Raw genomic sequence first — 21,005 nt, forward strand, 5'->3', positions numbered from 1 at the left:
ATGGTCATGTGTGCTTCCTTTGATTGTTGATGCCCTGTGAAATACTCAGCAAAAGACCATGCTCCAAAAGGTGATGCCAGTTGATGCCATTAATGACGAGCATGCCTTTCTCTGTCTTGAGGCGTGGGGTTGGACAGGTTCATCACAGAGGCCTTAGTAGATTTACCTTATTTTTTTTTATTGTAATTAGTAAAAGGGTTACATGTTATTTGCCAGATAGAAGGTGCATTAATTCACATACATTGATACCCTTTCACATGTCTTGGTACCCATTACCCCCCCCACCCGTCTTGGTTTTCCCCCCTTCCCTATCAAATTTCAAATAACCAAATACAAATAAATTCAATATATCAGATAACAAAGTGAGATAGTATAACAATATGAGATAACCAAGGGACAGCCTTTTGAAGTAATCAGCTTGACTAGTCTTCTGTGTTTGGGCTTAATAATGTAGTAGAGAGTTGATGACACAGAAACTAGAGGGATGTAGTCAAATCTCAATTCTGCATGTGTACATGTGTGTGTGCCTATGTCAGTACTGGGGCTTGAACTCCAGGCCTTGGCACGCTTGCTTTGCTTTTTTGCTCAAAACTGGTGCTTTACCGACTGGGAATTTGGCCTGGTCGTAGAGTGTTTGCCTAGCATGCTCAAAGACCCAGGTACGACTCCTCAGTACCACATACATAGGAAAAAAAAAGCTGGAAGTGGTGTTGTGGCTCACATAGTAGAGCTCTAGCCTTGAGAAAGCCCAAGGACAGTGCTCAGGCCCTGAGTTCAAGCCCCAGGACTGGCAAAAAAAAACAAACCTGGGGCTTTACTACTTGAGCAACAGCTCTACTCTGGCTTTTTGGTGGTTGATTAGCCACAAGGGTTTCATGGATATTTCTGCCCGCTTCTTCAAACCGAGACCATGAGTAGCTAGGATTGCAGGTGTGGGCCCCCAGCATCCGCCATTTTTTCTGTCCTTGGACTTTCTCAAGGCTAGAGCTCTACCACTTGAGCCACAGCACCACTTCTGGTTTTTTCTATGTATGTGGTACCGAGGAATTGAACCTGGGTCTTCGTGCATGCTAGGCAAGCACTCTACCACTAGGCCACACTCTTTGCCCAAGCAATATTTTTTTTTCATTGTTATTGTTTTGCTTTTTTAAAAACAAACAACAGTACTGGAGATTGAGCTCAGGGCCTCTGCCATTTTAGCCACACAGGGTCTGATAGGAATCTGTGATCTCAAAATGTGATCTGAAAATGTAATTCCCCAGCTAGCAGGTGGCCAAGGTCCTGGAAGCAGAACACACCTGGCTGAACCAGACCTGGTCACTGGGTTTGCACAGACTCTGGAACCAGGCCTGCATAAATCATTCTAGGCTGAAACTGCAAACTTGGAAAGCACATCCTGAAACCATTTGTACCTTGCAGCCACCTTCAACTCCACCTCAACCTGGGACTCTACTTAAGCCCCTTTCCTCCTTCCCCCGGTCACATGATGTCCCTTTTCGATTCTCATTAAAGTTGGTCTGACGTGTTGAGGTCGGTATCTTTGTCTGCCTTTGGCCTTTTTCCTGACTTGGCACTTTGGTTGAATGTTTTAGTATGTTTTTCAGATTTGGCCTTGCATTAACTTTGCTGCCTTTGATTTCCCTCCCTCCTATTACCTGAGCCTCCCAAGTAGCAGGGATTGCAGGTCTTCACCACAGGTCCAGCATTAAATAAGTTTATATGTGTGAACCATTCAAATGCACTATCTGATAGACCAGTACATATGAAATCGTTTTCTCCTTTGATAATTTGATGCTGCCACCTATTTAGAAAACATATTTGCCAGTCACAGTACTTGAACTCAAAACCTGGGTACTGTTCCTGAGCTTTTCTGCTCAAGGCTGGCACTCTGCCACTTTGAGCTACAGCTCTACTTCGAGTTTTCCTGGTGGTAAATTGAAGGTGAGAGTCTCACAGAGTTTTGTCCCTAGGCTGGCTTTGAACCACAATCCTCAGGTGTCAGACTCCCACCAGCACCAGGGTAGAAAATGTTTTCTTTTCACAATTTTCCTTAAATGATGCACTTAAAAACTATCGGCTCCTGCCTGTTGGGAGCTGAGTGCAGGGTCAGGCTGGCCCGTGAATCTGCATCACTGAGTAAAATAACCACACAAAGAAATGAGCTGTCATGTGTGAACGCCATGCCTAACTTTGACCTACATTGTCGGCATTGGGAATCACTTTCTGCTGAGACTTGATTACCATTGGGTACTGCCGGGGCCTACGGGCAGCAAATTGGGGTTCCTGAAATAGGGGGCAGGGACTGGAAAAAATAGAAGAGAGACAAACACATCGGGTCCGGGAGGTCTGCCGCCCAGGTAAAAACTGCAGCCTCATTTATTCTCCACTCCAGCTTCTATCCCTTCTTGAAACCAGGGAACTTCCAGCTGTTACATTCATATGGTAAATCTCAGGTCATTTAAACAGAATAAGGCCAGAAAACAAGACAATAAAGCTATTGTCTGATGCAAATCAAGGTACAGTTTGATTCCACTCTGGCTCCCAACAGAGTACGGATGTGTTATTGCTTTATCACTCTCTGCTGAGACCTATAGTGACAGTAAACACGTGGACCTCCGCCCTGCCCACCTTTGTGCTGATAGGCTCCTGCTCTATATTAGCTGAATGGACTTCCTCAATAAACGAATTCCTGCCTTGACGGGTCTCCCTGATGTGTCTCCTCTGATCGTCTTCCGGCAAGGGAGGGCTGGGTGTGGGCGGTCAGTCGGTCCTCTTTCTTGGCTCGTCCTGGTCGGGGCGTGTTCTCTCTATCCCTCCTGCGGGTTGGAAGGAACCGAGGACTAAAAACCCCGACACCTGCCTGTTATGCTAGTTACTAAGGAGACTGAGATCTGAAGATCACAGTTCTAAGCCAGCCTAGACAGTTAAATCTTGGATAGTCTTAGCTCCAATTAGCCAGCATCTTGGTTGAACTGTGGGACACTGAGCTGATATCAGAGAATTGGATTACTGGATGTTTCAAAAAAAAAGTCTAGTCTTTAAAGTTTTCCTATGAAATAACATTGTGTTGTAATGTCTGTGCTTGTAGAATGAGAAACTCTATGATAAAAATCTTCCAGTGAGGCCAGAAGCAGTGGTCCACACCTGTAATCCTAGCTACTCAAGAGGCTGAGATCTGAGGATCATGGTTCAAAGCCAGCCCAGGCACTAAAGACCGAGAGACTCTTAGAAAACCAGATGTGGCGCTGAGGCTCAAAGGGATAGGGTGGTATCCTTGAGCTGAAGAGCTCAGGGACAGTGCCCAGGCCCAGAGTCCAAGCCCCATGGCCCACAAAAACAAACAAAAAACCTTGCAGTGAAACTCAGTAATAGTTTTAAACTAGTACAATTTCAATTACAGTGGTAATATATTTTGTGGGCAAAACATAAAGATAAGTTCAATAGAGGCTGTCAAAGTTATTTAGTGAAGCAAGGCCTGGCAAGGACTGCACCTACCTAGACAAGGGTGTGGGCACTGTAGTGGCAGCTGAGCGAGCGTTCTTCCATCAGGGATGTTTATAACATGGAAAACAGGGCACTGGAGTTATGCATTCCTTTAGCTAAGTGCTTCCTTGCCTTGAGAACCTGGTCTATCCCCAGTTACTCCTGTTGCAGTAATATTCTGACATCCTCAGTTCAGCCCAGACCCATTATATCTGAGATGCTAATTTGGGGATGCTTGCGATGTAGATTTCTGCTTTGGTGACTTTTAATGGCCACCTTTCAGATCAAAGGAGCGGGGAGGGGCCAGGCAGTTTCCTGGAGGTGTGCATGGCTGATCCCAAGGGCACAGTAAGGACTGTGAGAAAGCCTTTACTCTGTCTGGAGCGGGTCCATCTTTTCTGGCTCTTATTGTTTGTTGTTCAATGAAGGAGTGTGAAGTTTAAGAAAAGTGTGTACACTTCTAATAAGTTAACAGGAACACAATGTCTTTGCTTCCTTCCTGTTCTTTCCCCCCTCTTCCCTTTCCCCTTTCCCTGTCTTCCTCCCTGCCCTCCCCTTTTCTTTTCTTCACAGGAGGTAGAGATTCTCAGAGGATGGAGGTTTGAGAGCAACTTGGGCAAAAAGTTAGCCAAGTCCCATCTCACCGAACAAGCTGGGTCCCCATTTTGATGCTATCACAAAAAGTATAGGTTGGAGGATCCTTATCTGAGGTTGGCCTAAAAAAGCTGAGATTTTATATGAAAAATAATTGGAAAAGTGGAACGGGCTGGGATCACTGTTCAAGTGATACAGTATGTGTCCAATAAGTGTAGGGTCCTGAGTTCAAATCCAGCATGACTACCAAAAATGACAACACCCAAAATCTCTCCCTCAAATCATAGATAACATACCTTTAGTTTTTAAAATTGAATCTGTAAAAAATGATTTTGCCCCATTAGGTACTTTTTTGTAACTATCTTTTTAGGAAATAATGAACTGTAGCCCACTTGAGAGAAAGAAAGGAGGAGTGGCTGAACCAGACATCATCGTTTCCTACTTTGACAATATGAATCTTACTGACCTCCACAGGACCTTAGTGTCCAGCCAGTGCTGGCGTGGATTGTCCTTGTGATTGTTTAGCTGTACCTTTCCATCCTGGACTTAAACAAGTCGTTTCCATTGTCCCAGGATGCACAGAGAGCAATGAGAACAGTCTATTTATTATCTTGGATGAGGGGCTTGGACAAGATTTTGTTATGAGGCAAGGTGGCCCATTCTCAAAGCCATGAGGAAGTATCTCTGCGCTATTTTATTTTCTCATTTTTATCCCCCACCCCGCCTCAGTCTTGGGGCTTGAATTCTAGTTGCAGTCCCTGAGCATTTTTTACTTAAGGCTAACATTCTATCACTTGAGTCACTTCCAGCTTTTTATATAATTTATTTGGAGATAAGAGTCTCATGGACTTTTCTGCCCTGGCCGACTTTGAACTGCGATCCTAGGATCTCAGCCTCTTGAGTAGCTAGGATTCCAGGCATAAGCCAGCAGAGCCCAGCACATTTTTATCTTGAAAACAGTCTTTGTTTGCTTTAGAAGGAACACTCCATCCATACACTGTATGTAAGGCTGGTGCTCTACTGCTTGGGCCACAGTTCCCCTCTACTTCCGGCATTTGGGCGGTTGCCCAGGCTCTCTTGCCTAGGCCTGCGTTGAGCCCCACCCAGCTGGCCCCCAGGGCGGATGGCTGCCCCCAGGGTGGACACCTGGCCCCCAGGGTGGACACTTGGCCCTCAAGGTGGACACCTGGCCCCCAGAGAAGATGGCTGACCCTCAGGGTGGACACCTGGCCCCCAGGGAGGACGGCTGGCCCCCAGGGAGGACAGCTGGCCCCCAGGGAGGACGGCTGACCCTCAGGGTGGACACCTGGCCCCCAGGGAGGACACCTGGCCCCCAGGATGGACACCTGGCCCCCAGGGAGGACACCTGGCCCCCTGGGCGGAGACCTGGCCTGCGGGCGGGTAACAATTTCCAGGTGACATTCCGGGTGTTATGTCACACAGGCGCCTGTCCGGCCGCCATGCACGCTGGGGCAGGCCCCGCACCCTGCGAGCCCGCGGCCGGCCGTCTTCCCTTCCTCCCGGGTCAACGGGATGCGCGCCCCGTGCCCGCGCTGCCGCCCCGAGACCCGGAGGCTCTAAGAGCGCCCGCAACGCCCAGGGAGCCAGGAGCGAGGCTCGCAGAGCGGGGCTCGCCAGGTGAGCGGGGCCGCGGGGCCGACGTCCCCGGTGGGCGGGCCTCACGGGAACGCCGGGGTCCGAGGTCCAGGAGAGGCGCGCTCAGCAGGCCGGCGGCGGCGGCGGCGGCGGCGGCAGCGCGGGGAGCCTCCGAACCGGCCGCGCGCACCTGGGCGGGGCTGCACTCGACGGGCGTGGCTAGAGGGGGCGTGGCCGCCGGCGACGCGGACGACCAAGGGGGCGTGGCCGTAGATGAGTAGCGCGACCCCCGCGGAGGCGTAGCCAACCGCACGGCGAGCAGCCTGAAGGGGCGGGACGTGGTGCGCGAGGGCGGGGCATCCCACGATGGGGGCGTGGCCTCTGACGGCGCGGGCCTAGAACGCCAGGCTCGCGGCCGCGGGGACACCGGATCATGTACCGGTGCCGTGTATCTGCTCTGGCTGGGACCGGGCTCGTCTGGAGCGGGAGAAGCTCAGCGGGGCGGCTCGGCCGGGCGGCGGTGGCCGCCCGAGCTGCGTGGAGCACGGCCTCGGGGTGCGCAGCTCGGGGGCGGGATGGGCCCTGCAGGCACCGAGTCCCCTGGTGGGGTGGAGCGGGAGCCGGGCGCGGGAAGCCGGTGTCGCGGCGCTGGCAGGCCGGGGCTGCTGAGCGGGGAGCGCCGGGGTTTCCGGGGCGCGGCGACGGCTGACTGCTTTAGGACCGAGCTCTGCCGTTTGCATTCAGTCGTCCGGTGCGGTCCGTACAGGGCAGCCTCCGCGCTTCCGTTCACCCCGCGGGTTGGGGAGGCGCGGGGCCGGGCGAGGGCCCTGGTGGCGGTGCTCGCAAATGCGGGCTACCGGGCGCCGATCGTTTGCGGGGCCTGGAGACCCAGTGCCGGCGTCCGAGGGCCGGGCCCGGTTCAATGACCGCGTGGGGACGTGGCCTCGGCCGGGTCCCGGCGCCCCGCGGCCTGCAGCCCTGGGGGGAAGCGAGGCGGCCCGGCGCGCCCCGTCCCGGAGCCCCCGCGATCGTGCGCCCCGCCTGCGTTGCCAGACTCCAGAATCCTGGATTCGCTTTCCAGCCCGAGCCGGAGACTGACCGGCTGGAGACCGGCTGGAGCCCCGCCGGGGAGCGCCCTGGCCCCGGGCGCCCCGGGACGGGCCGGGCCTCCGCCTCGCCGCCCCGATGGGGTCCGGGGCGCTCGGTGACGGGAGGTGCGGACACGGGTCGTGGCGGGTGTGTTGTAATCCTCGTAACTGCGGCGTTAGAAAGGCACTGCTTCCAGTGTTCATTTGAGCCGGTAGCCGCTCGGGGAGCTGCAGTCCGAGGATCCCTGTCCACAGCCAGCCGGGTCGGGAGACTCCGCTCCGGTTTCCGCCCCGCCAGAAGCGCCCAGACAGCCCCGCCCGGGCCGGAGCTCCACAACTAGCACCAAGTCAATAAGTTGTTTATGTAGTTCTGGTATGGAGGCCTGAAATCAGGAACTGGGGCTGTTTGTTGTGTGTTTCTGGTCTTGAACTCTGGCCTGAGCTCTTCAGGTCAAGGCTGCAGCTCCACCCCGGGGCCCCAGCGCCACTTCTGGTTTTCTGGTGGTTAATTGGAGATAGAGTCTCAGGGTCGTTCAAGTGCCTGGGCTGGCTTTGAGCCCTGATCCGGCGGTGCTGGTTAATTTTGATCCAAGTCAGACACGTACCCGTTTTGACCGTGACCGTCACATTTCAGCCTCGAATAGCCAGTGTGGCTGCCATGAGCCACTGGCACCTGGTTTAACCTTTTCTTTTGTGGTTTAGGCTTCACACGTTCATCCAGCTCTTTTTCTGAAAGCCAGCACATCCAACTGGAATATAATTTCCCTCACTTCTGAGGACACGGGTCTTGTAATGCTTTTCTTGCTGGTCTGTTGGGAATCATCGCTGATAAACATTGGGTAATTGTAAAGTTTAGGAACAGTAGCTCCTCTAACTTGTGAAGCAGGTATATGTTACAGTTTTCTTGTTTTGGTGGTGGTAATCGGATCTGAACTCAGGGCTTCAGACTTGCTAGGTAGTAATTAACTGCGGAAAGATGCTTATTTTTGTATTTAATAGCATTTGAATTTTAAGTACAGTCATAAACAGTATCAATTTGGAGGATTTTTTTCTACCTGAGTTTTGCCACAAAAGTATCTTTCTAAAGATATTTAACCTTCATTTTCTTCTCTCTCTTTCTCCCTCCCTCCCTCCCTCCCTCCCTCTCCCTTCTCCCCTCTCTCAGCCTTGAGCACTGTCAAGGCCAGAACTCTACCACTTGAGCCACAGCACCACTTTCAGCTTTGTTTTTTCTGTGTATGTGGTACCAAGGATTTGAATCCCCGTTTTTGTGCATGCTAGACAAGCACTTTACCACTGGGCTAAACTCCTGGCCCCAACCTTCATTTTCTTATATCCTTAGACATTCAAGTAGTTCTCTTTGGAAGCACCTATTCCCTTAGTAAGAGAATTAATTTCGGGCGGGAGTTTGGCCTTGTGGTTAAAGTGCTTGCCTAGCATGCATGAAGACCCGGGTTCGATTCCTCAGTACCACATACATAGAAAAAAGCCGGAAGTGGTGCTGAGGCTCAAGTGGTAGAGCTCTAGCCTTGAGAAAGTCCAAGGACAGTGCTCAGGCCCTGAGCTCAAGCCCAGGACTGGCAAAGAAAATAAATAAATAAAATAAAATAGTTCATACTTGAAAAAAAAAAGTCTCAAGTCCTTTAAAAAAAAAAAGAATTAATTTCCCTCTATAAGACTCTTTCCCCTCTCCTCCCCTCCCCAAAAAAAGTCAGTCCTGAAGCTTGAACTCAGTCCTGAGCCACTGTACCATTTGAGCCACAGAACCACTTCCGTTTTGTTTTGGTTTTTTCTTTTTGGTGGCTAACTGGAGATAACAGTCTCACTGGCTTTTCTGCCAGGACTGGCTTTGAACCGTGATCCACAGATCACAGTCTCCTGAGAGGCTAGGGTTATAGGTTTGAGCAACTAGCTATCAGCATATATATGTATGTGTGGTAGACTAACAGACATAGACATACATACATACATACATACATACATACATACATACATACAGATAGATAGCCAGGTCATCAATAAGCAAAATATTTGAAATTTAGTGGTTATACATTTTCTGGAGTAATAGGGTCCCAAACTTTGAACAGAGTGGCTGATTTTGATTAAATGATTAAGAACGTAGAGCACTGATTAGATAAGCACACAAGTCCTTTTCATTTTAAGAATCAAGTACTTTGTTAATTGGTATCTTGTATGGATAAATGTTTTTCCAATTTTGTACGCTTGGGTATATTACTATTTGTTTCATTTGAATGAGACTCATTGGTAGATTATTATTCAGCTTTCAGTACTTTACCTTTTGGATTTTTTTTTTTTAAAGGATGGGGAACAACACATCAACACCTTTGGGGAAGTCAGCAAGTACTCCTGTGAAACTGATCCAGGTGAGTGACAGGAGAATCTAATCTGTGGAAAAAGAGTTGCTTTATACAAGTAATTGTCTAGACTGCGTTCCACCTTGGCGTGTTTAGCAAATGCCTTCCTAAACTAAGTCATGTGCCAAGTTCTGTCTCGTTTTTTAATCAAAATTTATGACATTTATTGTTAATGGAATCGCTCCTCCAAGTTGCATCTGTGAGATTGCTTTTCATTTTCCCCACTGTAAGTCTGCTGTTGATGCCTGCCAGTCAAGCTGGCCCTAACCATGGGCACTACTTGATTTTGGTCTGGTTTAACAGCTTTCTACCCTACCACAGAAGCTCTGTGCAGTAGTTCCTCCATGTTTCGCTCAGGGTTGTGGTATTCCTCTTGTGTTGATGTTTTTTCTTTTGGAATTTGAACTCAGCACCTCAGGCTTGCTAGAGCTACACTATACCACTCTAACCAGGCCTTCAAACTGTGCTTTGGGCCTGTTATTTTGAAGTGCCTAGGCTGGATTTGAACTATGATCCTCCAGATCATAGCTTCCTGAGTAGCTAGGATTATAGTCACGAGCCAGTGGTACCAGCTTTGCTTTCCTGTTTCAAGCCTTTCTACTGACTGTGCTGCTTTGATCCACCCCTGACAACCACCTGGAGTGTTGATTTGGTTCCAGACCTAAAATTTCCTGAAGGAGAGATGCTGAGAAAAAAACAAACTTCACAGGCTCTGCAGACACATAGAAAAATTCATCTCTTTTTTTACTGTTTTATGATTTAAGTGGGGGAAGGTAATGGGACTTAAATCAGAACCTGGGTGCTATTCCATAGCTTTTTTTTTCCCCCAAGGCTGCTCTACTATTTGGGCCACTGCTCTGCTTATGGCTGTTGGATGGTTAATTGGAGGTGAGTCTCAAGGATTTGTCTGCCCAGGCTAGCTTCGAACTGCATTCTTCAGATACCATCCTCCCTGGTAGCTAGGATTACAAGTGTGAGCCACCACCCTCACCAAACCCATGGTTTCCTCTCCAAAACTGAATGTTGAGAATTAAATCGGGTGTTCACTTTTGTTTTTATTTCAGCAAACAATTTCTGACAATTGTGTGGTGATTTTCTCAAAAACATCCTGTTCTTACTGCAAAATGGCAAAAAAGATTTTCCACGACATGAATGTTAATTATAAAGCTGTGGAATTGGACAAGCTTGAATATGGGAACCAGTTTCAAGACGCCCTTTGCAAAATGACAGGGGAGGGCACTGTGAGTACCTTCTCAGCATACTGGTGATGCGGGCAGTTCCCCACAGAGCAGCCCTTCAGGGTAGGGAAAGCAAGATCATGCTCTGTGAGGATCTCTTAATTGACAAATAAATGGCAACTCTAGAACTGGATTCTGGGAACGGGGAAGAGCAGAGTTAGTTCATCTCATTTGTCCATGTGGGTTGGAAGTAGCATTGTGTTCTCATAGGTGTCGCTTGTCTGAATCCCTTTGGAGTGCTTTCAAAATAAGAGACTGTTCTTCTGTTATGGTGCTAATACAATGCCTAGTGTTCTTCCTTCTGGATTCTTGAGTTTGTAGCTTGTTCCATAACATGCATAATCAGTCTTGCTGCTGCTCCTTGTTGATATGTGCATAGGAGTCTGCAGGGAGTGCATTCTTCCCTTCTAGTAAATATACAGAAGAACGCTATCACCCAGTGCTGGTTGCTCACACCCCAAATCCTGTCTCCTGAGAAGGCTGAGGTCTGCCAGCCTGGGCAAAAAAGTCTGCCAGACTTACCTGCAATTAAGCAAAAAGCTAGAAATGGAGTTCTGGCTCATGCACAGCACTAGCCTTGCGCAGAAAGATCCAGGCTAGAATTCAAAGTCCTGAGTTCAAGTACATGCAACCATTCTTACTAACATTATTAACAGTGACTATTCCATCTTTATATACTGTAGTGATGAGGATCTTGGGCAAGCTACACTCCCTCATCTTCCTCCAAAATTGCATTAAACTTGGGCTGGGAATGTACCTTAGTGCTTGCCTAGCATGCATGAAGCATGGGTTTGATTCCTTGGTACCACATACATAGAAAAAGCTGGAGGTAGCACTGTGGCTCAAGTGGTAGAGCTCTAGCCTTGAGTGAGAGAATCTCAGTGACAGTACCCAGGCCTGGATTTCAAGCCCAAAAGGACCAACCGCCCCCCCCCCCCCACCAAAAAACCAAAATGGGGCTAAACTTAGTACCCAGCAGCAGCTTCTGCCTTGTGGAGGAGTGGTTTTATGCCGGTCACTAAGGCCCAGCCTCCTGGTTTTGTTGTTCCACAGGTCCCACGAATTTTCGTCAATGGAACTTTTATTGGCGGCGCAGCTGACACTCACCGGCTACACAGGGAGGGGAAACTTCTGCCAATGGTCCGTCAGTGTTATTTAAAGCAGAGTAAGAGGGAGGAGCGTCCGTGAGGCCGCGCCCTCGCATGCTCTGAAATCCAGTGGTAATACCATATCTCCTCTTACATGCTTCAGGATGTTTGTGAATCACCTTAATGAACAGTGAAGACAACCAAAGATAAAACTGTTTGTGGAAATTTTGTCTTCCTGTCGTCTTTCGGGGCAGTAGTTGAATTTGAACCCATGACTTTAAACTTGCTATAGTTTTTCTACCACTTGAGTCATATACCTTCTGCCTTTTCAGGTAGGGTCCCAAATTTATGCCCAAGTGTGGCCTCTGGCTGCAATCCACTTATGGCCTTGTGTAAGAGCACAGGTACAAAATGTCATGCCTGACTTATTTGTTGAGATTGGACCCTGCTAATTTTTTTTTTTTTTTGCCCAGACAGGCCTTCAACCTTCCCCTTTCAAGTAGCTGGGATTATAGGTGTGAGTTTCCATGCCCAGCTTTGCCAATTCTTTTTTTGGCCAGTGCTGGGGCTTGAACTCAGGGCCTGAGCACTGTCCTTGGGCTTTCTCAAGGCTAGCGCTCTACCACTTGAGCCAAAGCACCATTTCCAGCTTTTTTTCTATGTATGTGGTACCGAGGAATCGAACCTGGGTCTTCGTGCATGCTAGGCAAGCACTCTTACCACTAGGCCAAACTCGTGGCCCCAGCTTTTTTTCTATGTATGTGGTACCAGTGAATTGAACCCAGGTCTTCGTGCATGTGAGGCAAGCACTCTACCACTAGGCCAAACTCCCGGCCCAAGGGATTATATTTTTATTATGCCATTCCTGGGGCTTGAACTCAGGGCTGAGACACTGTCCCTAAGCTTTTGCGCTGAAGGCTAGAGCTCTACCACGCTGGGTCAGTTCCACTTCTGTTATTCTAGTAATTAACTGGAGATAAATCTCGTCCAGCCTGGGCTGGTTTTGAGTCGTGATCCTAAGATCTTAGCCTCTTGTGTAGCTAGGATAACAGGTGTGAGCCACTGGTGCCTGGCGAAGAGATGGAATTTATGAAAATGGAATTGTATCGAAAAGGAAAGAATGTTTAGGAATTTGTGCCTGCATTTTACAAATAAGAGCTAGGTTTCTTTTTCTAAGAGTAATGTGTGGCTTTCCCCAAATTGCAGGCTGTTATTAGTTGTGAATTAGGCAGGATTATCCTACTGGTACAAGCACCAGCACCCTGTCCTCTGCAGAGCGAGAGAGAGATATTTGGGGTGAAATTTATCTTAGGGAAACTAGATTACTCACTGGATGACTCCCTGGTTCTGGGGAATGGAAATGGACCTATGCACAGAAGGCAAAGTCACCACTGTCCAAGGATGACCTTTGCAAACAGTCCAGCACCACGATTTGTTATTTCCTGTGGACTTGAGCCTTCCAGGTCACGCTGAATGGAAATTTAAGGGAAGTAGGTAGTTTAAGTTCAGACTCAGTGTTCCTGTTAAGGTCTGACAGGGTCTCCCAGAGTTCTTCTGATTGCTGCGGCTGGGTTGGTAAGTAATAAGGCCATGAGGGTAGATGGACGAGTGCTGTTACCCAGGGAGAAGGTTCATTACTGGAGGACAGAGTGCTGCTGACAGGATCTCTCAATCACATGGCCTGCTGGGATGGGATGCCCTGAGCAGATGCAGCCCCTTTGATCTTGCCAAGCTAAGAAGAAAACCTGTTATGCAGCCTCAGGCATTTGTTACAAAGTGAAGACAGTCCCATTGTCAGTCCAATGTCCATATTCTCTTCACTGAGTGGAAGTATGATCCAGGTGGATTTCATGCAGGATAAACTTTACAAGATATAGCCACCAGGGAGCCTCACGTTTTACAATACTTGAAAAGTTTCAAAACTTTTATTAATCAAGTCCTATTTCCAGATTCCTAAGAAAACTTCAGTGCCAGCTAGGTATTTTTCTAGTTGACTTCCAGACTCCGTGGGCATCAGGGGGCACCTCTGAGGGCTTCATCGGAGGGACACATTTCCATAGGAGAGGGCTCACAATAAGCATTTTAAGCCCATCACCATGAGCCAGCTCATTCTAATTCTAGTCCCTCAGGAAGCTAAGATGGGGAAGATCATGTGCTGGAAGCCGAGTAACGCCATGTCTAACTTTGAGCTATATCATCGGTATTGTGAATAACTTTCTGCTGAGAGGCAAGGGGCAGGGCACAAGACTTGATTACCATTGGTTACAAAGGTGTTATTGTTTATCAATCGCTGCTGAGACCTAGAGTGGGGGTATATTAGCTGGAGGGACTTCCTGAATAGGGGGGTTAGATATTCCTGCCTTGACGAACACTCCTGACACATCTGTTTGTGCTCTGGAGGAGGGCTGGGTGTGGACGGTCAGTGGGCCCTCTCCTCTGTGGGCGTGTTTTCCCTATCCCTCCTTCTGGTCCAGAGGGACCGGGGACAAAACCCCCCGACAATCATGGTTTAAGGCCAACCCAGGCAAAAGAGCTAGGGAGATCCCTTTTCGACAGAAAAAAGCTGTGTGGTGGCGGTAGAGCTGTGATCCCGACTAAATAGCCAAGTCACATTCCCAGGCAACATGGCCATAAAGCAGTACTTCGGAGGGAATGGAATCCAGTGTTTTCCTCAGAGACTTCCCTAAGAGTTAGTAGTTAAAAATGTTGCTGGTTTTCATGAAGAAATGTAGTTCATCCCAGAACTGTATTTGTTTTACACTGTGGACTTTACATAGAGAACTGCGTTGGGCTTTGACGGGTGCATTCTGGTGCCCTCTGCTCTCTCCTGCCACAAACCAGCACTGAAACAAAACATTTTCTCAGTTTATTTTGTGTTAGAGCATTTAAGTTTTTTTTTTTTTTTGTGGATGTACTGGGCACTGCCCCTGAGCTTTTGTGTCCAAGGTTAGTGCTCTACCTCTTCTAGCTTTTTGCTGGTTAATGGTAGTCATGTATTTTCTGCATGGGCAGGTTGGCTTTGAACTGTGATCCTCCAGTCCTCTGCCTCCTGAGTAGGTAGGATTATAATAGATAGGAACCACTGATGGGAATGGAAACCTGGTTTCATTTTCCTATTTTGTCCTCAATAGTGCTGCTTACGATCCATCCCATGAGAAAAACCTAGAGGGATGCTTCGGGGCTTGATTTGTGCATTTAAAACTTGCCTGACATAGACCTAAATCTGCCATCTGGCTCTCCACATTCTTAGTCTTTTTGCTCAAAGCTGCTACTCAACACTTAAGCCACACCCCCACTTACACCTTTTTGCTGATTAACTGGAGGACCATCTGGAGAGTTGTTCTGTCTAGGCTAACTTCTGACCTTGGCCCTCAAATCTCAGCAACCTGAGTGTGTGTAAGATGACAGGTGAGTCATGGGTGCCCAGCTTGGAGTAAATTTTCAGAAAGGAATCCTGTTATGACCAGATGTTGGGAGTTCACAGCTGTCAACCTAGCTACATGGAGCTTGATGTTTGGTGGACCCAAGTCCAGGCCAGCCTGGGCAGAAAAGCCCAAGAGAGCTCATCTCAATGCAAAACAAGTAGCTGAGTGTGGCGAGTGCACCCAATTTCTCAGATACAACAGGAAGCAAAACCTTTTCTGAAAAATAACCAGCCATGACAAAGGGCTGAGGGGCTAAGCAAAGCAAACAACAAACAACAAACAAAACTAACAGAAGTGGGGGCCGGGAGTTTGGCCTAGGGGTAGCGTGCTTGCCTAGCATGCACGAAGACCCAGGTTCAATTCCTCGATACCCCACATACATAACAAAAAGCTGGAAGTGGTGCTGAGGCTCAAGGGGTAGAATGCTAGCCTTGAGAAAAAGTCCAAGGACAGTGCTCAAACCCCGAGTCCAAGCCCAGGACTGGCAAAAAAAAAAAAAAAAAAAAACTAACAGAAGTGGGCCACAAGTGGCTACATCTGAGGATCACTGTTCAAAGCCAGCAGAGGCAGGACAGTTGGTAAGACTGCAATAAACTACCAAAAAACTGATAGTGGAGCTCTTCCTCAAGTGGTCTAGTACTAGCTTTGAGAGAAAAGCTTTTGGCTCTGAGTTCAAGCCCTGGGGTGGGTGGGGGGCGAGGGGAAAGAGAAGAACAAACCACAGGCTATACTTAAATGTCTATGTGCAAATCTGAGGCATTAAAACCTAACTTTACTTTGAGATTATTAGAGGCTTTAGATATAAGGGATACTATCAACCCTAAACCTCTTACTTCTTAAACGAAATAGACAATTCTTTGATGTACATAGGATTTATTTAGTACACCTATCAATTTTTGCAATAAGCTGGCCAGAAACAGTTGTCTTGCTCACCTGCAGTCTAAGTGCAGCGATTTACAGATGGAACAAGGCTTAATGAGAAAATCCAAAGCCTTACATGCTCCAGAGTTGGAACCCTTTCAAGTGCCAGCTGATGGGAAACCCACACCTGACCTCACATGACAGACAGCTTTCAAGTCAATGTGCACATACCAAAACACAGTTGACGGTCAGGTGTGTATAAAGTGTGCTGGCATATCCCCAAGGGCTCTCACATGTATGTGCAAAGAGCTCCAAAACCTGAAACCTCCCAACACTCCTGGTGCCAAGCATTTCAGATAAAGGACACTCTACTGGTGTTCAAAGTATTATGCAGTGTTAGAAAGAAGAAAACGATTTCACAGTGTTGGTGATAATTTTTATAATGATGTCAATTTAAAAATTAGAACATTCATCTATTCCTGATGAGAACACAGCAAAATTACATATTGAGCTGTCTTACTTACAGTGAAACTTGGAAGACTTAACACAACATCAGTCGGGGGACCGGCAGTCCTGGCAAAGCCCTGGAGCCTGGACTTACTGGCAGGCTCCGTTCCTGGGAAATGGAGTTTCTGTAACTGTATACCTTGCTCCAGCTTGACAACTGAAAGTGTGGTTTTCTTCTTCCAGTTTTATAAGACATTCCTACTTTGAAAGGCAAGGTAAAGATGTGATGGCAATTTTAAAAACTACAGGTCTGTATGCTTTTTGATGCAGTCATGTCAGTGTTCTGGCTCTGTCAGAATTTGCTTGTAGACTTCAAACAAAAGACCTGCCTTTTGTCTTGAAAAATTCCCTTAAAAAGCCACTATTTTTGGAACCATCATTCACAGTTAAATATGCAAGTTGGTTCTTGGAGGTCATGATGTAAGTTCAGCTTCTTGGATAATTGGTTTGATGTAAAACAATAAAAAGAAAACTACCATAAAAGTTACTGATGTTATATACAACGTAACAGTGCACCCAGATTATTCTACCCATGTTTAAAGTACTAAAGTACAATCAGATTTTTAAACAGTTAAAATTCCCGTTCTTTATGAAATATTAAAAGCTTGAATGACCCTTTGAGTTCTATACGTCCTAACTACTAGAACACTGTTAAGGCATTACCAAATGACGACCCCAGAGTCAGAAACAAGTATGCCTGTGTAGGAGAGCTAGTCACATATTAAGGCAGAGAGTCTTTTTAAATTTTTTTTAAGGCCATTAAGATACTTAAATTGATTCTATGCAGACATTATTCAGAATAATTTAAATATCAAGTGGCAAATCCTGGAAATAAAAGCCAGTACACAAAAAAACAGACCTTTCAAAAAGTGTTAAGTTTCCCTTTCCCAACTTTAAAAGGAAGGTGATTTCTGATCACATTCATTGGAGAGTTGATAATTAGAAAGTGGCAATACAAGGAAGACAATTTAACTCTTATATTACAAAGGAAGTCTACTCACACCACATCAGATATAGTTGGTATTTGGATTAAGAATGCAACCAGGTGCTGGTGGCTCAAACCTGTAATCCTAGCTACTCAGGGGGCTGACATCTGAGGCTCGAGGTTCAAAACCAGCCCTGGCATGAAGTCTGTGAGACTCTTATCTTCAATTAATGACCAGAAAACAGGAAGTGGCATGTGGCTCAAGTGGTAGAACACTATAGAGCACTAGCCTGAGTTGAATGAAGAGCTGAGGGACAAGCGCCCAGGCCCAGACTGACAAAAAAAAAAAACAAAACAAAGTGCAAAAAGACGTTTTTTCATTTCTACACAATCAGGTGTTTATTTTAAATCTAGCTTCTGTGTAAAAACTTTATACTGCTGGGTAGGGGAGGGAAATGGGAACAAAAACATAAGAAGGGGTATCAATGGATGAGAAGTAATGCACCTACTATCTGGCGAATATAACTCTTCTATACATTACAATAAGAAAAAAAAACTTTATACTGCAAACAGAGCCTGGTAAATCATATAAATCCGCTGTATTGACAGAACTTTTTTTTTTGTGCTTGAACCCAGGGGTCTTGGTGCTGTCCCTGCAAATATTTGCTTAAGGCTAGTGCTCTATCACTGAGGCCACAGCTGTACTTTTGGCTTTTTGGTAAGTAACTGAAGATTAACTTTCTTGCCTGGGGCTGGCTTCAAACTGTGCTCCTCTAATTTCAGCCACCTGAGTAGTTAGGAATATATAAGGTGTGAACCACCAGCTAAGCTCAAACATTTTAAAATTAAAAGTAGAGTTTTACTCATGTTCATAAAGCTAATATATACATGCCTAAATTATAGGCAAAGGGAACAATAAACCTACTTTCGAAACAGCTCTGTTCTCATTGTAAATAGTCACCTTAACTTCAGTAATAAAATTTTGAGGCTGGGAGTATAGCCTAATGGTAAAATGCTGGCCTAGCCACATAGAGCCTTGCGTTCAATTCCTTGATATCATATACTCAGAAGCGGCCAGAAGTGGTGCTGTGGGCAAATGGCAGTGCAAGCCTTGAGTAAAAAAAGAAGTGTCCAAAGACAGTGCCCAGGCCCTGAGTTCAAGCCCCAGGACTGGCAAGAAAAAAAAAAAAGATTTTGTAATCTATTTTCTATTATTTTCTAATAGATGTTGCTATATTTAGGGTTTAGGAAAATATGTCATTGTAGTTTAAATAGTATGCTCAGTGTACATCATTAGTATTTTAGGTAGAAAATATCAAGATTTCCCTTTGTGGTTAACTGCATAAGAATTTTTCTTTTTCAAATTTCAAATGTCATGTTTAACAAACATAAGATTTTTTCAAAAGAGAAAATAAGACACTTACTAAACACACTGAATGTCAATACAAATTATTTACAAGATTTCTCACTCTGTATGCTTTGTGTGTGTGTGTGTGTGTGTGTGTGTGTAAAAACTCAGGAAAGAATAAGCCAAAAATTCTGATAGTAGTGTTTGCAATGATGGAAACAGAAGCATGGAGAATGATGTTTCAGAGCATGCCTGCCACTCTTCCAGGAATGCTCACTTAGAGAAGCACCTTTCTAGACCTCTGATTGAATAAATACACCTATAAATGCTAACAAAGGCTGGATGATTGAGTTACTGCGCAGCCATGAAATGTCTGGACTATGCAGTTTAACTTGATTAGGGAACAGAAGATACCAATCCAGTTATTATTGCAAGATACCTACCCACTTTCAATCCAGAAAAAAAAATAATTTTAATTCTGCATAATACAAAAAAGGCAATCTTTGGATTGCCAAAGACTCACACCTGTAATCCTACCTACTTTGGAAGTTGAGATCCAAGGATTGCAGTTCAAAGCTAGACAAAGGAAGAAAGCCAAAAGTGGAGCTATAGCTCAAGTGGTCGAGTGAAAAAGTTCAGGGACGGTGCTCAGGTCCTCATCCAAGTCTAAAAGTCTTCAAGACTCTAATTTCAAACCCAAATCTGGGCAACTTTCCTGTTAATCACTTTATTACCCAGGGAGATTAGACTACAAAAAGGACAAAAGTGTGAGAAGGAATTTTTTTTTAAAACAGAAGAATTGTCCATGAAATAAGAGATCAGTACCATTCCAGGGAAACACCATGTTCCCGCACTGCATCTCCGTGTTTACACTGAGGCTCTCTGACAATTCAGACTTCAGTTTCATTTTTGCATACCTTTACTAGGCAGCACCCAGGACATTTCTGCTGTTATCTTTAGGTCGAATTAAAATAAAGGAGATAAAAATGATTTAGCTTTTATCTACTTAGATGTAGCTTTATTATGCTTTTACGGGTATTTCTCATCTAATTTTCTATACATATATATATATACATATATATATGTATATAAAATTTCTAGGTAAGCTTCAGAATATGTATGTATAGCAAAACCTAGAAAAGGAGAAAAAAAATCCTGACAAGTGGCATTATTTGTAAATGTTAGTTTAAAACATTAAGCTTTTCTTTTTTAATTAGTTGAGTTACAATTTTTTCTAGGTCTACCCAAGAGGATCTTTGATAGTTTATATATAGAAAATGGGGACACTTTAGTATCTTAACTGTGAAAACACTTTCCTTTTCTAACACAGTTTTTCAAACTGTTAATAAGAATCCTTTCCAGTAAAACATACTTTAACTTGAACTTAAGCCCTTTTTCAGTATTTTATAGACTTCAATCACTGACTCTTCATGACCCAAGCTTCTGGAGACAGCCAGATTCCATCTCCAGGGTGGGCTGGTCATCTGAAGTCTCGAGGGATGCTGCAGCATGAGACCTCCAGCAGGGGGCATTGAATTCCAGGTCCTGGCACACTGCCTGTAACAGCCTCATAAGAGGGCTTCCATGCTAATTAATTCATGTTTTAATAGATGTCACTAAAAAGGGTAAGATTACAGAATTAGGTTTTTGTTTACTAATTATTAATTAAACTTTGAAATATATTTATATTATCTAAGTAATGATGTTTATTTTTCACAGGCTTTTTATTTATTTATTTTTGCCAGTCCTGGGGCTTGAACATAGGGCCTGTGCACTGCCCTTGGTCTTCCTCAAGGCTAGAACTCTACCACTTGAGCGTCAGCACCACTTCTGGCCTGTTCTGTGTATGTGGTACTGAGGAACTGAACCTGGAACTTTGTGCAAGCTAGGCAAGCACTCTACCACTAGGCCAAACTCCCGGCCCAGGCTTATAATTATTATTTTAAAGAACAGTTCCTCAAATAATAATGTAACAGTAACTCTAAAAGTAGTTCAGAATATGAAACATCACTTTAGCATATTCTCTTTATAATGATGTAAAGACTTTGTTTTATTTTTTCTCTAGGACTATGTTATATATATAGCAACACAAGCTTATTAAAACATTTGTTGTATTTAAAGATTACTATGAATTCTAAAAGTATATACCTTCACAATCTGCTTTCCTACTCCTATAAGCAGTCATATTTCCTAGCACCTAAATAAAAGTTTTACAGTGTGGATAATGTGTTTCCCATGTTGTGAAACAAGAACACTGAATGGAAGGGAAGGGATGGGAATGGAAAGGTCGACATTTTTTTTGCCAGTCCTGGGCCTTGAACTCAGGGCCTGAGCACTGTCCCTGGGCTTTCTGAAGGCTAGAGCTCTACCACTTGAGCCACAGCACCACTATTCTATGTATGTGGTACCAAGGAATTGAACCCAGGTCTTCATGCATGCTAGGCAAGCAAACTCCCATCCCGAAAGGTCGACATTTC

The 21,005-nt window shown here is 45.7% G+C and overlaps 1 protein-coding gene across 3 annotated transcripts; it reads left to right on the top strand.

Moving 5' to 3' along the window:
- The first annotated feature begins 5,581 nt into the window (after nt 1-5,581).
- Nucleotides 5,582-11,687, top strand: Glrx2 (glutaredoxin 2). 3 transcript variants are annotated; one of them, XM_090341485.1, is made up of 4 exons: nt 5,582-5,715; nt 9,082-9,145; nt 10,201-10,377; nt 11,428-11,687. In XM_090341485.1, the coding sequence occupies exons 2-4, from the start codon at nt 9,083-9,085 to the stop codon at nt 11,560-11,562; spliced, it is 375 nt and encodes a 124-aa protein (XP_090197611.1). In that variant the 5' UTR covers nt 5,582-5,715; nt 9,082; the 3' UTR covers nt 11,563-11,687. The 3 variants fall into 3 exon arrangements, with proteins under 3 accessions (XP_090197611.1, XP_090197609.1, XP_090197610.1); XM_090341483.1 differs by lacking the exon at nt 5,582-5,715 and adding an exon at nt 6,045-6,228; XM_090341484.1 differs by lacking the exon at nt 5,582-5,715 and adding an exon at nt 6,851-6,887.
- The last annotated feature ends 9,318 nt before the right edge of the window (nt 11,688-21,005 follow it).

Source organism: Megascapheus bottae, chromosome 10, assembly GCF_031878675.1.
Source record: "Megascapheus bottae isolate mThoBot1 chromosome 10, mThoBot2.hap1, whole genome shotgun sequence".
NCBI classification, from domain to species: Eukaryota; Metazoa; Chordata; class Mammalia; order Rodentia; family Geomyidae; genus Megascapheus; species Megascapheus bottae.

What these genes read in the sequence shown, in the direction of transcription:
- Glrx2 (XM_090341483.1), top strand. Translation starts at nt 6,107, where the DNA reads ATGTACCGGTGCCGTGTATCTGCTCTGGCTGGGACCGGGCTCGTCTGG. An exon ending in GCGTGGAGCACGGCCTCGGG is followed by an intron (nt 6,229 to 9,081) that starts GTGCGCAGCTCG and finishes TTTTTTTTAAAG; the next exon opens with GATGGGGAACAACACATCAA. An exon ending in CTCCTGTGAAACTGATCCAG is followed by an intron (nt 9,146 to 10,200) that starts GTGAGTGACAGG and finishes TTTTTATTTCAG; the next exon opens with CAAACAATTTCTGACAATTG.